The sequence below is a fragment of the Lethenteron reissneri genome, chromosome 45 (assembly GCF_015708825.2).
Source record: "Lethenteron reissneri isolate LAM-NWPU_2019-01 chromosome 45, ASM1570882v1, whole genome shotgun sequence".
Classification (NCBI taxonomy): Eukaryota; Metazoa; Chordata; class Hyperoartia; order Petromyzontiformes; family Petromyzontidae; genus Lethenteron; species Lethenteron reissneri.
Genome location: NC_083823.1, coordinates 6,382,524 through 6,400,775, shown reverse-complemented (window position 1 = coordinate 6,400,775; position 18,252 = coordinate 6,382,524). Strand labels below are relative to the sequence as shown.

At 47.8% G+C, this 18,252-nt stretch overlaps 1 protein-coding gene across 1 annotated transcript in view; it reads left to right on the top strand.

Moving 5' to 3' along the window:
* Positions 1–16,850, top strand: part of IPO5 (importin 5) — a 34,121-nt gene extending 17,271 nt beyond the window's left edge. The window contains exons 11-26 of the mRNA XM_061570555.1: positions 418–542; positions 1,080–1,169; positions 2,185–2,358; positions 2,570–2,788; positions 3,418–3,501; positions 4,117–4,249; positions 4,614–4,732; positions 6,118–6,214; positions 7,055–7,227; positions 7,738–7,849; positions 8,604–8,659; positions 9,998–10,120; positions 10,604–10,823; positions 12,389–12,617; positions 13,244–13,385; positions 13,994–16,850. Of these exons, the coding sequence (XP_061426539.1) occupies positions 418–542; positions 1,080–1,169; positions 2,185–2,358; positions 2,570–2,788; positions 3,418–3,501; positions 4,117–4,249; positions 4,614–4,732; positions 6,118–6,214; positions 7,055–7,227; positions 7,738–7,849; positions 8,604–8,659; positions 9,998–10,120; positions 10,604–10,823; positions 12,389–12,617; positions 13,244–13,385; positions 13,994–14,080 (2,183 nt within the window). The 3' untranslated portion in view covers positions 14,081–16,850. The remainder of the gene's footprint in view (positions 1–417; positions 543–1,079; positions 1,170–2,184; positions 2,359–2,569; positions 2,789–3,417; positions 3,502–4,116; positions 4,250–4,613; positions 4,733–6,117; positions 6,215–7,054; positions 7,228–7,737; positions 7,850–8,603; positions 8,660–9,997; positions 10,121–10,603; positions 10,824–12,388; positions 12,618–13,243; positions 13,386–13,993) is intronic.
* Positions 16,851–18,252: the final 1,402 nt, after the last annotated feature.

The window sequence follows — 18,252 nt, the reverse complement described above, 5'->3', positions numbered from 1 at the left end:
AACGATACATCTATATTTACGCGATCTAACCCAAAAAAAACCTTTGGATAATACTGGTCGCGAAAGCCTCCTTTTTGATCTTCGTAGCCACACTAGGGTGCATGTCCAGCTCTGCGCCGAAACTGGTTGGTGCTGTTATCGCTGCCCCTGTGAGTTATTGGTGCTGCCCCTGGGGCTCCTTCTTGACTGGTCCCAGTACCTTTGTCCCCTGCGCTTGGCCTCAGTGGCCCTGGGGCCATGATGTGGTATTGCTCGCTCTCTCTCTCTCTCTCCCACGCGTCCCTGCCCCCACCGCCCCACACATTTCTCCCCCTTCCCTCATGTCGTCCGCTGGCATACGTGTGAAGCCTCTCAAGGTAACGGTTTGCCTCCGGACGAGACGTGACTTGAATATATCGTCGCTTGTCCATTGTGTAGAGGACTGGAAGCACCGGCATGCGGCCCTCATGGCTCTGTCGGCCATCGGCGAGGGCTGCCACCAGCAGATGGAATCAATGCTTCCCGAAATCCTCAACTACGTGTTGCCCTTCCTGAGTGACCCGGTGAGAGGCGGTGCTCCCGCGATGTCCCCCTGTGCCGCCACTGTGGCCATTAGCGCTGTCTTATTATAAGTAGGTGCCTGACAACTGTGTGGAGTGGAACCAGGTAGCGCTGTATATTCATCGATGTTGAACTTTCGTGCCGTACGTAACCGACCGTGCTCATTGGAGGTGCGATGAACTTTAGCACACTACGCTTTGAAAGTGGCAACGTGACTTGGATTCCCGGACACTGCCAACATGACGAATGATATATATGAACCGGTTCAGATATTTTTTTTTTCCACTGCTGCATGAGGGCCTCCCCCACGCTGTGTGGGTCGTGGGGGTTATTTGACCGTACTTCATGCTGATCAGTGTGGGTTGGTGAAGGCTGGGGGGACACGCACCTCCGATTAGCACGGTTGGCTACGTACGGTGCGAAAGAAGTTCAACATGCGCACACGCACACACATTGCACGTAGCGGCTTTTGGCCACCGCAAGATGTGCCAGCGATGCCAACGAGCGCTTTGTTTTGACCCGCGGACCCCCCCCCCCAGCATCCCAGGGTGCGCTACGCCTCGTGCAACGCTCTGGGGCAGATGGCCACCGACTTCGCGCCCACCTTCCAAAAGAAGTTCCACGACAAGGTGAGTCGCCGCTGAAATCGTAAACCTGTCTCGCCACGCTGCCCCGCACGCGTATTGACAATAGTCGGGGCCAGAAAGTCATTGGCACGTGGCGTGTGATAAGTCACTGTTGTGGACGTTATTGCCCAAGTTGGGTTCGTTTGCGTAAATGTAAATGTGTCTTCTTGGTTCTTTTGGTAAAGTCACGTAGAAGGGAAATAATAAAGTAATAAAAATATTACATAATAAAATACAAATAATAAAATAAAAAAAATTCAACGTAATAAAATAATAAAAATTGTATGTTTTATTATTACTATTTTATTATTTCCCTTCTACGTGACTTTACCGAAAGAACCAAGAAGATGAATCCCTGCAGTCACGAAAGCTTTAAATCGAAATGTAAATGTGTTGTTAACCCGCCACCACCCGATGGCACAGCCAATTAGTAATGTTTGTCACTTAAACAAAACGTGCCAATTAGTTGCTACTTCAGCACACCGGTGTGTTGGAGATGAAACCCACAACATTTGCAATGTGACTAGCGAAGTTTGAGCCATCTTACGAGAACCAGACTATGCTATCTTAGGATTATTTCTGATAAATTTGTAATGCCCAAGACTCCGAGGCAGACTTAACCACCTCTAATATTCTTCGGGTTGTTGTTAATTCCCCGAGGCTCATCGAGCCAGCCAGACTAAGACATTTTAATAATTCCTAAGGTTCGTTATGAATTTAGAAAGGCTCACAGAAATATTTTTTTACGAGTGACTAAGCCTTGGGATTGAAGTGCCCGTGCAGGAGTTGGCACTGCACTACGAGCTACAAACCCAGCGAGATATATTCCCGGCTGTGGCGAACATCAGTGTTATATCAACTGGTCCTGGACCTCCCCTCCATGCCCTGCTTAGCATGGGGAAGCCTTCATCCAGCAGTGGATTGACAAATGATTGTACATAGGCATGGGGAATCATCTAGTCATATGCAAAGAGTGTTTGGCACCATCGAAGGAGCTCCACTGCGTCTCTCATCCCAGGTCGTGTCCGGACTGCTCATGGCGATAAAGGACAACGACAACCCACGGGTGCAGGCCCACGCGGCAGCTGCCCTCATCAACTTCACGGAGGACTGCCCCAAGACGTACCTGCTGCCCTACCTGGACAGCCTCCTCGACCACCTGGAAGCCATCCTCAACGTCAAACTGCAGGAGGTGCCTCCTTGCGTGATCCTAAGTCCTAGGACTTTGAGTGCCTTTTGTTGGGCTGTAAATTCATCCCACGGGGAAAGAAAGTTCCCCACCCCATACCTTAGTGGTCTGCAGTGATGTGATCACCTTTTCTGCCCATTCATCTGTCCTTCCGTCCATTCCTTTCTGTCCGTCCCATCATTTGTTTGACCCTCCATTTGTCTGCCCGTCGCAGATGGTGATGAACGGGAAGAAGCTGGTGCTGGAGCAGGTGGTGACGGCCGTGGCGTCCGTTGCCGACACGGTGGAGGAGCGCTTCGTGCTGCACTACGACCGCTTCATGCCCAAGCTCAAGTTCATCGTTGAGCGCGCCACCGAGAAGGAGATGAGACTGCTGCGCGGCAAGACCATCGAGTGCATCAGCCTCATCGGCCTGGCCGTCGGGCAGCAGAAGGTACGGGGAAGGTCACAGGTGTCTCTCTAAATCGGGGGGTGGGGACGACCAAGGAAGACGTGGTCTGCTTTAAACGGCATCTGTAAGTTGCACGGCGCCTTCAGCCACTTGTGATAACACCAGTGAAAGATGAAAAGCAGCCAGCGTTGCTTGCACGCTATGAAAACACATTTTCCAGAAATTGCAGCCTCGGTCATTTTCTAGCAACCTCTCAACTGGCTCACAAAGCTCCACATCAAAATACAACGTGGCAATTCACACGCCACACGAAATAATCATAAGGGGTTGGGAACATATTCTTACGGAAGGTTGAATAGGACTCTAATTTCTTTTGATGGGCAATCGCACATTAACACACACACACCCCAGTCACTTCTGCCACTGCAAGAGGCTCTTGCAATATTACATTGAAAAAATACATTCCCTCCAGTACTAAATGACTGCTTATAGGATGCGTGAAGCGACAGATAAATATTTTATGCGTGGACCGTTTCAAAGTTTGTCGGACTCATGACAACAGGTCAAATTAAATAAATTCATCGGTCCTGCTCGGCGTCGTCACATCCTCGGTAATGAGCGAAGTAATTTTCACGTTCGGTCCGTGTTGTCTCCGTTTCGCCATCGTGCAGTTTATGGCTGACGCGGCGGCCGTGATGCAGCTGCTGCTGACCACACAGACGGAGTCGACGCAGCTGGAGGACGACGACCCACAGGTGCGACCAGAGCCCCAGTTCTTACGGAGAGGGTCCCTCGCCAACAAACATCGAATAGTTCGCCAGCATTGGTTAAGGCAAGCCTGACTGCTGATGAGACATCGAGTGTCGACAACAACCAGAGTTTGGCTTGTTTTGAACCAAATGCTGATGATAAAATGTATGTTTGTATGTTGAACTCCTTTTGCTGCCAAACGTTGCTCATTGAAGGTGCGGAATGCACTCTTACAAGGCCATGTGGTATGTTGTCCTTTCCCCGCACCTCCCAATTAGCATGGCTCTCCATATACAATGCGAAAGAAGTTCGGCATACAGACGACTGATGATTATTTTTGCTCCAATTTGACATTGAGGCGGTGCTCATTTCCTGGTTTACAACCCTGAGCCAATGATGACGATTACACATTCCTATGGCGGGGGGGGGAACATCTATTGATGGGAAACCACTGTTGACTTTCCCACAAGGTGGTACGCATTTTTAGCGACCCCGGAGATATGATGGCCTGAATGATGAACCCCCTTACCAATTGCGAACCGCTTGCTCGATCACTGAGCCACCCCACCCACACGTGCAAATCCTTGTTCTTATCCTGGGGCGGTGGTGTCTGTCGGCAGATCTCGTACATGATCTCGGCGTGGGCGCGGATGTGCAAGATCCTGGGCAAGGACTTTCAGCAGTACCTGCCCGTGGTCATGGGGCCACTTCTGAAAACCGCCTCGATGAAGCCGGAGGTGGCCCTGTTGGATGGTGAGTGTCGCCCGCCGAGACCTCGGCCTGCCTTGGTGGTGGCCCCGCTGTGAGGCGCGTTCAACCGCTCGTTGCGTAGGTTCGCGGTACAAATCTGACGGGCCACCCTGGTTAATACTGCTCCTGCTGCGTGTGTGTGAACCATAACTAAAACTACGCGCTGCCTGCTTCACAGGGGAACGTTAAATATTCCGTGACGTCATTAGAAAAAAAATAGTAAACCGTGCCGGCCTTTATAGGTGCTCGCTAACAGCACTTGCTCCAACAGTCTGTTAAAGGCTATATCATAAAAATAAACTATGCGCCGCCTGCTTCACAGTGGAAGGAGGCCGGTGTGAACTGGTCATTTGCTTTTGTCTTTCAGCCCAGGACATGGAGGAGATGGAGGACGACAGCTGGGAGTTTGTGAGCCTCGGAGACCAGCAGAGTTTCGGGATAAAGACGGCCGGCCTCGAGGAGAAAGCCACCGCCTGCCAAATGCTGGTGCGCAAAACTAGAATGGAAAACTGTTTGAAACTTTTTATTTTATCAGGTAAGGCTCGCCGAGCTATACAGCTCTTTTTCAGAAGCGTTCTTGGCCACAAATGATAGCTCAACTCAGTGGCTTATTATGTGGACATTTACAGCAGCCAAATACATATGTGGAGGGAAAAACCAGAGGACCCGGAGACAATTCCACGTGACCATGGGGAGAAACTGCAAATGCTACATATACAGCAGGTGTCAGGATCGAACCCACGACCTCCTGTTTAGACCCACGACCTCCTGTATATTATGGATACTCCTGTATAGATGTTTCCAGACCCCAGTTTCCAGCCTACCATCTCTTTCAAGTAAAAACAATGAAGATTGTTACGTCTTCTGTTACTGCCTCGGTTTTCGTGGTCGTGCAGTGCAGCTCTCCGATGTCTTTTCCGGTCGTACCGCCACGTGATGTCCGACGTTTTGTTCCACGTGTTCGGATCGTCTTCGGTAACTCAATGGAGCAGCTCAAGATCTCCCCCGGTTATATGTTACGATGTTTTTGTTATTTATATTTAGTTACTTGCTTAGCTCTTTCTCTAATTTTCACTCCTATTGTGTTTATTTGTATTGTTCGCTGTTGTAACTTGCTGAGCCGCCCATACTGGGCCATCTGTGAAATAGAGCTTCATAGCTCATCGGATTTTTTCTGCAGTCTAAAAATAAAGATTCTGATGTAGTAGTATACTCTTTTTTTTCGGTAAAGTTACGTAGGTAAAAAATAATAAAAATGAAAACAACTAAATTAAATCACGACGTTTCGAAAGCAACACAAGCCTCCGTAGTATTTGTCGGCTGCTGCTGGCGGCGTCTGATGAAGGCCGACCTACACGTAGTACAACCCGGAAACACCTCGGAGAGGTCTTCTCTTAGTCTTTAGGTTTTTTGCGGTAAAGTCACGTAGGTAAAACAAAATTAAATAATATTAAATGTCCTTTGCCCAATGGCAGGTCTTTGACTCAAACTCTCCCCCCATTCTGGCCATTGTTGAGGTATCTGCTGATTTCATGATACGACATCCCTCTTCATTCAATTCGTCAAGCAGCGTCTTTATTTTTCTGCCTCTTGGTCTCTTTCCAACATCATTCTTAGAACTTCATGGAACTTTCACATCTGAGGTTGAAAACTCATTTCTTTACAACTGATTTTTGCGTGTTAGTTTATTTTCCTTCTCCCCCCCCCTGCACCTACGATTAGTGTGGTTGGCTACATACGGTTGAACATACACGTACATACAATCCACGTGTTTATCTTTGTTGTCTGCATTGTCAAGTCTCGGCGATGAAATTGACCGACAGCCACCTGGTTTTGTTTTTCTCTGTGCGTCTCGTCGTGGGGTCCCTTAGGTTTGCTACGCGCGCGAGCTGAAGGAGGGCTTTGCGGAGTACACGGAGCAGGTGGTGAAGCTGATGGTCCCGCTGCTCAAGTTCTACTTTCACGATGATATCCTCACAGCCGTGTTCACGCAGCGCAATCAATAGTTCTAGAGCAGTGGTTCTTTACCTGGGGTGCAAGCAACCCCCTGGAGGTGGAGATACCCTTTATGAGGAGTGCTAGACATGCCAGACTTGTTTTAGAAGGTAAATCATCGAAAGACAAATTAAGCACGGACACATAAGTACAGCTACTTTGTTTTGATCAAATCTATGTATTTAGTAACGTAATTTTTTTACGCTTGAGAACCAAAGGGGTGCAAGGCTGCAGTAAAGGTTAAGAACCGCTGGTCAAGAAGTCAACAGCGATTTCCTGCTTAGATGAGCACTAAGGCAGTACTCATCTCCTGTTTAAAGCCCTCGGCCAGTGGTTGAGATTCCAAACGAATGAACACTTATTTATACCTGGTAGGAACCTCCTGGTTACACCAGCCCACGGGGGATTATTGTGTCCGTCCGTCGTGCAGGGAGGGGCTGGATGGGGAGGGAGGGGCTGGGTGGGGAGGGGCTGGTCACCCCGTGGTGCCCTTATAAAACTCAACGTTTAACCTACTCACGCCGGCTTGTGCCCGCCCTCACAGTCGGGCATATTTGCGGAATACACCACGCCGCCGTTGACCCTGGCCATTGACTGAGCAACCCGACGTTCCTACTAGCTTCCCTCCGCAGGAATGTGTTAACCCCTTCAATGGCTCTGTTTCTGGCCACATTACAGTTTGGGCATTTGGTGCCTGTGTTCGGCAAGCGCCATTTAAAAATACAAACTGGTTCACCGGAAACTTTCCTTGACTTTCATTTATTTTGGGGATTTTTTTAATATCTCCGCGCGTGGATTTCTCCTCTGCGGCACGCGTGCGCATGGCTGCGGCAGAGTCCCTGCCGCTGCTGCTGGAGTGTGCGCGTATCCGCGGCCCCGAGTACCTGGCCGAGATGTGGCACTTCATGTGCGGAGACTTCATCAAGGCCATCGGCACCGAGCCGGACTCCGACGTCATCTCGCAGATCATGGAGTCCTTCGCCAGGGTGCGACGAGCCACACTTATCAGCCCCCCCCCCTCTAACACCCGGTCACAATCCCATTAACCAATCTTAATTTAAATAGCGCGCTTCACGTGGGCGTGGTGACACGGCCCAGCGTTAGCGCGTTCGCCGCTCGCATGCCTGTGCGTCACCTGCGGATGTTGAAAGATTCCAGTGAGGTCATTGAAAGAAGAGTAGGCCATTGCGTACCGGCATCATGGTCTACATTAGCCAAAATAAATTAAAATATGTATACCTCGATTTAAAGCTTTCGTGACTGCAGGGATGTCATCTTGATACTTCAGGTAAGTCACCCTAGCAAAACGAAATAATAAAACTAAAACATAATAAAATAATTCTCACGACGTTTCGGCCACAACGCAAGCAGCCGTCCTCAGGTGGAGAAGAGGTCTGTCGAGAACTCGGACTCTGTTTTCTCGACAGACACGTGTGGGACCATAATGGGATCGTGCTGTGTCTGCTCCACCTTTTACAATTGCCCTGTACCCCCAGTGTGTGGAGCTGATGGGCGAGGGATGTCTTGACAAAGAGCACTTTGTGGAGCTTGGGAACATCCTGAAGGCAAAGTTGGAAGAGCACTTTAAAAACCAGGAGCTCAGACAGGGTGAGGCATCTTGTGGGTCCACATTAACTATTACATTGACTTCTGGTTACTGAACGAATACATGATAAGGTTGCACTCATTACACATAATGTGCCAAAATGAACCACAATAAATTTCGATTTAAAGCTTTCGTGACTGCAGGGATTCATCTTCTTGGTTCTTTCGGTAAAGTCACGTAGAAGGGAAGTAATAAAATAATAAAAATAAAACATAAAATAATTCTCACGACGTTTCGGCCACATCGCAAGCAGCCGTCCTCAGGTGAAGACCAGGTCTGTCGGGGAGACGGCGTCTGTCGGGGAGACAGCGTCTGAATTCAGACCAGGTCTGTCGGGGAGACAGCGTCTGAATTCAGACGCTGTCTCCCCGACAGACCTGGTCTTCACCTGAGGACGGCTGCTTGCGTTGTGGCCAAAACGTCGTGAGAATTATTTTATTATGTTTTATTTTTATTACTTTATTACTTCCCTTCTACGTGACTTTACCGAAAGAACCAAGAAGATGAACCACTATCTTGCTGATCTCGTCAAGGAGCGTAAACATACTAATATAGGATCACAGAGCATGGGCAATTATCGGCCACAGTTCTGGAGTTCTGGCTTTTCATTCTTGCCCGTCTGGTTTCCCGTGCCTCTTCGAAAAACCGCACGTTACAAATTCTGCAGGGTTCATAGATGCAATTTGCATGACTAAAGCTATAACATAAAACAAACATGAATGATCATTTGATTATTTCGACGTTTTTTTCACGCAGAAAAGAGGAAGGACGAAGATTACGACGAACAAGTGGAAGAGACATTACAAGACGAGGTAAATCCAGTTAATTATAATTACGCCCGCACCTCCGATGAGCACAGTTAGCTTCTTGCGGTGCAAAAGAAGTTCAGCATACAGATGTAATACGAGAGTTCACCGACGATCAGTGGGATAGGCTCCGCTGCTTGAGCCATCACCCAATCAGAGGGATGAACCGAAGTTAGGGGCGGAGCTTAAAGTCTCTGTGGAAGTAACCATCTAGAAGGATCGTGAGGGGGGCGTGTCTGTAGGCGGGGCTTGGTGACGTAGGTCAGGGGATATAAGGGAAAGCGGAAGAGAGCTCGGGGTCGGTGTGTGGAGTCAGAGAGCGGGACCACGTTGCCCGGGACGCCAGCGGCCACGTGTCGGGCTGGAGGCTTCCTCCTTGCGAGCCGACTGTCAGCGGCGCGTGGGAGAGGTTGTGAGCGAGCCGACGCGAGGGACAACATCTAACCGCGCGGGAACGGGAGTGCAGCCGCGTCGGAGAGAGAGCGCGGAGCTGTCCAGCTGTGAAGGAGGGAATAAGCAATAAAGAAGACACAACTTTTTGGTTCTTTCGGTAAAGTCACGTAGAAGGGAAATAATAAAATAATAAAAATAAAACATAATAATATTTTATTATTTCCCTTCTACGTGACTTTACCGAAAGAACCAAGAAGATCAATCCCTGCAGTCACGAAAGCTTTAAATCGAAAATAAAGAAGACACAAGTTCCAGATGATAGTCACAGTGGTTTGTTACACATACAGATGTCATGACCGAGGCAGCAGACCACTCACCTGAGGCAAGCGTACGGGCAGACGGACAGTCAGAAAGTAGGCCAAGGCCTCCTATTGGTGCATAGAGGCCTCCAAATTGATTGGTCGGGAGGCAAGGTTCAAAAGGATTGGAGGAGAGATTCAAACTTGAAAGTCGGGGAAGCGAGGGTTGATGAGAGAGGCGACGCTCGACAACCGTTGGTGGAGGAGGACGAGGATTGGCCGAAAGGAGTGGGGCGAGCGATGCTTAGAGAGAGAGAGTGGTTCAAATGGTATTAAAGGGGTGAGCACAAGGGGGAGGGGAACGTTCAGGGGACAATGCGAGCTTCAAGCATCAAGGGAGAAGCCCCGGGCCTAGTGTTGGTGCTGTGTCCAATACGAGGCTCCGAGTAACAACGTGTCGGCGTTTTTACACACACATGCCACACTGGACTGTCCTTAACCGTGATGGAATTATCCGTGGGGAGGTACGTTGACCTCCATAAGTGGGGAATTAATTTACGTCGGTTTTTGTTTTTCACGTCCTGGAATAGTTTGTGTTCCTGAAACGAGTGGGGTATTAAAATGTCACCGATTTGCATTTCGCCGTGCGCAGGATAACAGCGACGTGTACACGCTCAGCAAAGTGTCCGACATCCTGCACGCCATCTTCACTTGCTACAAGGAGACGGTGCTGCCCTGGTTCGACCTCTTTCTCCCGCTCATCGTCAGCCTCATCGTACGTATGCCACCTTGGACTCCTCAACTCAAGTGCTTCGCCTGTGCGTCTTTTTCCATCGTACGACTGAGCCGTGCCATGCTGTGCCGTGCCGGCTCGGGTGGCTCAATGTTTTTCCACTGAAAGCCGAGCTCTGCCGACAACGTCGCACGCAACAAACGTGTCGTTAGCCTCCACCCCTGGCCCTGCTTGGCCCCAAGCCAGCTTCGGTTGTCTTGTGAGACCAGCATTGCACAGTTTCGTTGTTTACAGCTTGGAACTGCAAAGAGCCAGTAGATAACCAACCGAGCCTTTGAGGCAATGTGCCGGCTTGGTTTCGGATATGCCGCAATCGGTCAACAGGGCTCGCATAGTATTTCTGCCAGGGAGATTTTTGAAACCCTGTGATTAATTTAACATTGTTTCCATAGGATAAGTCTCGATAAACAACATATCCATATTCTAAAGTTCTGTTCATGTTGCCGCTGCTGCTGTTACAACCAGGACCGAAACCGTCCGTGGGCCGACCGCCAGTGGGGGTTCTGCGTGTTCGACGACCTCATCGAGTGCTGCGGCCCAGCCTCGCTCAAGTACTCGGAGTACTTCCTGCGGCCCATGCTGGAAGGCGTATGCGAGTCGAGCGCCGAGGTGCGGCAGGCAGCCGCGTACGGTGTGGGCGTGATGGCGCAGCACGGAGGGCCCGGCTATGCCCCGGCCTGCACTGGTAACTAAAACTTTTAAAATTGTTTTAAATGTTTTTTTTTATTTTACCGGGTAAATGCCCACTGGGCTATATAGCTCTTGTTTTAGAAGTGAACTGGCTATCACAAATGATAGCTCAACGAAGTAGCTTATCATGTGGGAGTTTATCACAGCCAACTGGAGGGAGTTTAAGAAGTTTACAACTCACCAGGCACAAAAAATAATATATCCACAATTAATGTAAAATAAAATGATTTCTAAAATAAAAAAAAGTAAGAAGCAAACTTGAGGAATATCGGTCCCTTTAATTTATATAATAAGCAAAGTAAATAAAATAAACATGAAAGTATTAAATCATAGTTTGGAAATAAACTTACCTTAAATTATGATGCTGCTACGCACCATCACTTTATCTCCCATCACTTTCTCTCCCATCACTTTCTCCCCCATCACTTTCTCTCCCATCACTTTCTCTCCCATCACTTTCTCCCCCATCACTTTCTCCCCCATCACTTTCTCTCCCATCACTTTCTCTCCCATCTTTTTCTCTCCCGTCACTTTCTCTCCCATCTTTTTCTCTCCCGTCACTTTCTCCCTCATCACATTCTCTCCCATCACATTCTCTCCCATCACTTTCTCTCCCATCACATTCTCTCCCATCACATTCTCTCCCGTCTTTTTCTCTCCCGTCACTTTCTCTCCCATCACTTTCTCTCCCATCACTTTCTCTCCCATCACTTTCTCTCAATGCAGTCGTGTAGAGTACCGAATGCGATGCACGGACAGCAAGTTCGTGAATAACGATGGAATACCGCAACATACTTCTGTACTACTACAATTCAGCTTCCCACCGTCATCAACCCACGCTGACCAGTGTAGCGAAATATTTAATTATTCTTATCATTGCGCTTTGTCTACCTGGGAAAGCCTTCCTGAGCATTGTGACTTTTTTCAGGAGTAATTGCTATGCGCTTCCCAATTTAAGTAATTTGCAAGCATTTATTCAAACTAGACAAATTTGCACCATGACGCCAGGTTGTATGTATGTTGAACTTTTTTTGCACCATACATAGCCAACTGTGCTAATACGCACAACTCACATGGCATAGGGAATCCTTAATCCAGCAGTGCATTGACAAAGCACCGCAAATGCGTGCATTTTATGGCCAACAAATACCTCTATTTAAAGCTTTCGTGACTGCAGGGATTAATCTTGGTTCTTTCGGTAAAGTCACGTAGAAGGGAAATAATAAAATAATAACATAATAAAATACAATTCTCACGACGCTTCGGCCACAACTCAAGCAGCCGTCCTCAGGTGAAGAACAGGTCTGTTGGACGCTGTCTTTCCGACAGCCCTGTTCTTCACCTGAGGACGGCTGCTTGCGTTGTGGCTGAAACATCGTGAGAATTGTATTTTATTATGTTTTATGTTATTATTTCATTATTTCCCTTTTACGTGACTTTACCGAAAGGAACCAAGAATAAAAAAAAATACCTCTTGTCATTGTACACCCACCACACAACTAGACGCGTGACACTCTCCAACAATCCTGCCCTCTGCTGTGCCTTTCCTTATCCATGCAGAGGCACTGGGACTGCTAATGCAGGTGATTCAGGACTCGCAGTCTCGCGTCAAGGAGAACATCAACGCCACGGAGAACTGCATCTCGGCCGTGGGGAAGCTGCTCAAGTTCCGGCCGGACTGCGTCAACACGCAGGAGTTCCTGCCGCTTTGGCTGTCCTGGCTGCCGGTCACCGAAGACAAAGAGGAGGCCGTGTTCTGCTACAACTACCTCTGCGACCTCATTGAGAGGTACGTACACATATATGCATGTTGAACTTCTTTCGCACCATCGTACGTAGCCAACCTTGCTGATCGGGGGTGCGGGGGAAGGACAACAAACTATGGGTTTCTGTGTCAGTCTATGTGTCTGTGTGAGTGTGTACAGAATTTTTTACTTATTTTGCACCACCGTACGTAGCCAACCGTGCTAATTGGAGGTGTGGGAGAATGTCAACAAACTAAGCACAAAAAGCGAGTTCTAAAGAAATGCGTTTTCAGTTTAGATGTAAAAGTGCATAGCTCCAGTGGCTTCCTACTATCGGAAGGAAGAGCGTTCCAGACGGCCACAGAAGCGGGGGGTTCAGGAACTGGGGCGAGTAGGGCAGGCTTGGGGGGGGGTACCTATTGAGGAATGAACAAATTATTTGGTGATACTGCGTTGACAGTGGTGCTCCACCAGTGCAAATAGTAATTAAAAACAATTCGGCACATTTGTCAGTAACACTGCCTTAAAAATAAAGATATTTTACAGGAGACATTTCAGGCAGTGGCGCTCACAGCCCAATGTTTTGAGGACTAGCTCTACCAGACTGACCGTTTTTTTGTTGTCCACACTTTGTTCAAACACACCTGCTTTGCCCGCATTGCCCGGGCAGTAACAACCCGCTGGTGCTGGGCCTCAACAACGCGAACCTGCCGAGCATCCTCGCCATCATCGCCCAGGGGGTGGCCAACGAGGCGACGAGTGAGGACGCTGCCTGCACGTCGCGGCTCGTCAGCGTCGTGCGCCAAGTGCAGGTGCGTGCGTCCGCGCGTGCGCGCACGCCACACCCGTGATTGTCCAATCCTCGTGCAATGCAATCCCATATCACTGTCGAGATGGCGCTCGCCATTTTCAAGAGAGTTCAAGTTCATTTATTAGGTATAGCCCTGTGAGCCTATTCGGCTCTTGAATCGGGTGCAACCGCAATAAACAAAAAAGAAAAACATGAACAAGAAAACTGCTTAAAGTGAATATGTGACTAAGTGAAAACAGAAAATCCAAGAAAAGACAGCAAAATATTGCAGAAAAAGCACCGTACACCAACGCTGTGTGCAAAAATCCCAGTGGGGATGCAAGTCAAACAACAACAAGATCCTCCACAGTGCAAACTCGCTTACACATCACACCAGGTACTCGGTTAAGAATCGGTCGACCCGAAGCGAGAGGCCCTGGACTGGTTCAGATATCATTTGGCACCGATGTTCACCATGGCCAAGAAATCAAACGGATGTCGCCGGATTCGTAGCGCAGTGCGCTCACTACTCTGCCGCCGCTCCCCCCCCACCACCATGCCCGTTATTTTCCATTCGTAACCCGCTGTGGCCCTGTTAATAATGTTCACATTATTGGTTGTCTCGCGCAGGCATCCGGAGAGCTGTGGGCCGCCTGCCTGTCGCAGCTCGACAAGGAGCAGCAGCAGTTCCTTGACAGCCTCCTCAGTGCAGCATGAGCAAATGGGCACGCGCGCCCACGCACACGCACGACCACAGGCACCGCACCGCATGCACGCACACAGAGGGTGTACCTTAGGCTTGGGGGGGGGGGGCGCTGAACGATGCGCCGTTATCACCGTGCCCCTCCTAGCTTGCGGAGTGGCGCTCAACCCCCGGAGGGGCGCCCGTTGTCTGTGCCCCCCTGCGACATATTTGCACGCGCGGCGGATTGGCGGTTCGGGCCGCTGATCTCGCCGCGCGAGTTAGTTGGTTGCATTGGTTGAAGTAGCGTTCACGCGGCCCAACCCACCCTCCCCACTGACATCCAACCCAGTTGGCTTTGAAGGTTCCCTTTCATTCGAAGGCTCTTTGAGTTGTGGGGTGTGCTCGTTTGCTCCAAGGCTCAAGTGGTTCGTTCGCAGCAAGTCGGCAATCAAACAATAAAGCAGCAGCAGCTCTTCAGGAAGAGAGAAAATTGTGAAAATGTTGTCCTGGCCAAAAATTGCATCTCACAGCTAAAGGGGGGAGGGGTGAGGGAGGTCAAGTGTTGTTAGGGCCAAAGTGGGGACTATCCCCAACACCCCCTGCACTCCCACGTATAATGTTATTACGACTGCATCCATGACTCCCAATTTATATTTAAAGTGTAATGCGACTGCTACCAATTCTATTTTTCATTGTTGGGGAGTCAAAACCGCTATTGGAATTCTGACTGTGTCACTGCATTCCCCCCTCTGAGTCTTTTCCTCCCTCTGTCTCGAGCCCGCTGCTTATTCTGCTGCTGTGTGTGGTTCCAAGACACACTTATGTATAGTAATGTTTTGCCCTTGCTGCAATGTGAACCATGTGATTGAATCGGCCTTAGCTCGGATAACTTTACTGCATAGGTTATTTCACTCTGTGTAATTTAGATTTTGATTTCCAGTTGCAATGTTTGTTAACTAATAAAAAAAAATGTTTAACTAAATGGGCATTGGATTTCAACGGTTGAGTGGAGAGTGCATCAACGGCTGTCCTTTCGCCCCTTCCTCAAGACCACCACCGTCTTGAAGTGAAATAACCTGACCAACCACTTCCATGCTGGGAGATACACAGCTGCAGCCTTGGTTAAAATGTTACTTTGATCGGCAAGGCAGTTTTACACATGTTCCTCTTGAATTATCCATCGGTCCATACTCAATTCAGAAGTGGAACGCACACAAAGGATGCTCTTCACTATAATTATTACTCCACACGTGCATATTGTGGAGGTATTATTTGTAGCATGGAAGTCGTATAGAAGTATGTTCTGATTAAACATTTTTTCGTAAAATGTGGACTGTCTGCCCATAACCAATTTTTTGTCCGGGTGTGTATTACATGACCACAAGCACTCAACACGCGGTGAACGTCTCCAAATTGACTTAAATATATTTTTTAAAACCCAGTGCGACGCAACGTGGAATCTTGTGTAGTTTACTCTGTTTCCACATCTCTGGTGTCCTGGTTTCGATTATCCATCCTTCAGTTGTCCTCCCATCTGGCAAGGCACAAGTGGTGCTGGAGGAAATGTATTTGCAAAGATGTCTTGACTCCTGAGTTTATCACCCCCGCACAACTTAATTCAACTTTAGTGGTGATTTTCGAGAGTTTTTCACCTGCTTAAGATAATATATTTCTTGTTACCGTGTAAGGCATTATATTTAGAGATTTGGCAGTTTATTTTGAGCAGCAAATGTGCACCTTTGCTTACAAGGTACACTTTGGTCATCCAAATACAGCCCTTAAATTATCCGGAATGTCGTTTAAACATCTGTGGAGCGATCCCATTTTAAAAGGAAGAACTTTATTTTTAATCACAGTACAAATACTAATTATAGCCTAGGCCACGGCTTGTGGCAAGTACGCAAGAAAACATTTATTTTAGTTCATTCCTCTTGAGGGGAAGAGTAACGTTAAGAGGGGTAGCGATGTTAAAATAGAAGGGGGGAGGAAAAATAAATGGAATTGGAAATGGTGATCGCATTCTGAAAGTGCCAGTGTTGTGGGTCTCTGCTAGATCGACGGCATGCATGTTGCCTGGAAGTGTGCTGTGTCGTTGCAGCCACGGGTGATTTAGGAATTTGTTTTGGTCTATCCTTGTAAAGGGTTTTTGGATTAAAGCCCCCTCTTAGTATCTTGGTCCTCAAAAACTTTGTGTGTGTCCAGCGTTCGTTGTTTACCCGTCTTAAACATTGACCGAGGTGTGAGCTGATATATATTTTTTGTGAGCCGGATGGTACGGCGATTGAAGGTAGCAAATACAATGTGTATTTGTGAATGTCAGAAAGAAAAAAAACGATACAATGTGTATTTGTGAATGTCAGAAAGAAAAAAAACGATAGGACAAACTTACCACTGTTTGGGAGTTTTCCCGTCTTTGTGACTCGTAGTGACGGATGGGTCTGTGAATCCTAAAGTGTTCTGTTTAAAGTCTTCGAGGGGCTTCGAAGCCAAATGGTTTTTAATCCGTATATATGCTACGACCAGAGGTGAAACATTAATTCCGCTGACAAAACGCTGTCAATTCAGCCTTCCGTGTGAGGCTTTACTCTCAGACTCGGTGGCGAGAGGTTTTGAATGAATGTAACCCTACGACTTAAAACATACAACCTGCCTAATTAACATGCTGAACGGTATACATTCTGCTGGAAACTGTTGGGCAAATGCACGCCCTGTTGATGCGTTTTTGTGTTTGTGATCAAACGGCTCATTTGTGTGTTGTACTTGTTAACGCTAAGCTAAATAAACACACGGTTGACACTGTAATTTAATGGATGTTAGGATTCGGTAAGATGCATATTTTTTTCTGAATCTTGATCCTTCAACGTGACTTCTGCATCTCCTCAAGTCCGACGCATTTGTAAGTCATCCCAATGTTTTTGGTTTAATGGCTCTCATGACCCAAATCTGACACCTTATATATATTTTGTTCTTCATATAAACCTTTTCGCTAGTCCCCGTCCTGCTCATTCTGTTCTAGGAAATTGCATAACAGGTTGACCACAGTTTTAAATTAATATTTTATTAAATCCGTTAAATTCCTCGGTTTATTGCTTTAAAAAAAACCCTAAATCAATGCTGGCTTTCCCAATACGCGTTGAGATTGTTAATTTAAATCCGTGAGTCCAGATGAGATTCCAGTTGTGGGTGCCACTAGAAGTGGCATAACTGTCAGCGTTTACACTTTCTTTGCACGGCCCTCTATAAGAGTGAATGATTGTGGGTCATTAAACAATTCACTCTTAATTATCTATAATATTCACTGAAGTTTTACTCACGTAGGTGAGTACCGGTTTACGCACTTGGCCCGTGGGCCGCGTGTGTCGGAACGACAAAGAACTGCAAAAAGATGGATTAATTTAATATAAACATTTCTTTCGAAACAGTCGCTTAGCAAAATGCGTATAACGTTCATCCATCCATCATCCATCTTATGGATGGGCGCTGAGAATATTAAAAAAAACAAAGGGCAGCGAGGTTCACCGGTTAAAGTTCACGAGGCACACGCACGCACATGTCCTGTTCGGCTGCGTGCAAGGCCGTTCAATCCATAACGGAAACCGGTGGCAATCTTGTATCGCTTCCATGCCCTCCTCCAGCTGACGGCATGTGTTGACAATAAACCATGTTTGTATGCTGCACTCTTCTTCGAGCTGCGGCTCTGTGTCAAGTTGGGGTTCTTTTTTCACGATTGATTTTGTGTTTAAATCCTTTCTGGAATTTGTTTTTCTCCCCCCCCCACGTGTTGTGTTCACGGGAAAGCTGCCGCCTAAACAGACACTAATCCTCGTGCTATGTTTGGTTTACGAGTTAAAAGTAGAATTATGCCCTCCCCCCCTCTACCCTACCACTGTTGCGCAACTTTGCTGTTGACACGGGTCGTATTCCACGGATTGCAAGACGTTGTGGAAAGTCAAAACGTGCCCCAAACTTGAGCCCGCTGTCAATAAGGTTTTATATACATCGTACACACAACCCTTACCGGATAATGAGAACTGGGTTGAAATGCCGACCAAACAAAAATGCGTCTTATAATCCGGAGAATACGGAAAAGTAAAAATCTAATTTTGTTTTCCTCCTGCAAGTGATGCGGTAAATCGCACACAGTGACCGGGCAATGACACATTTTTGCCGCTACGGGTCGTGTTCGGGCTCTAAAAAAATCGTT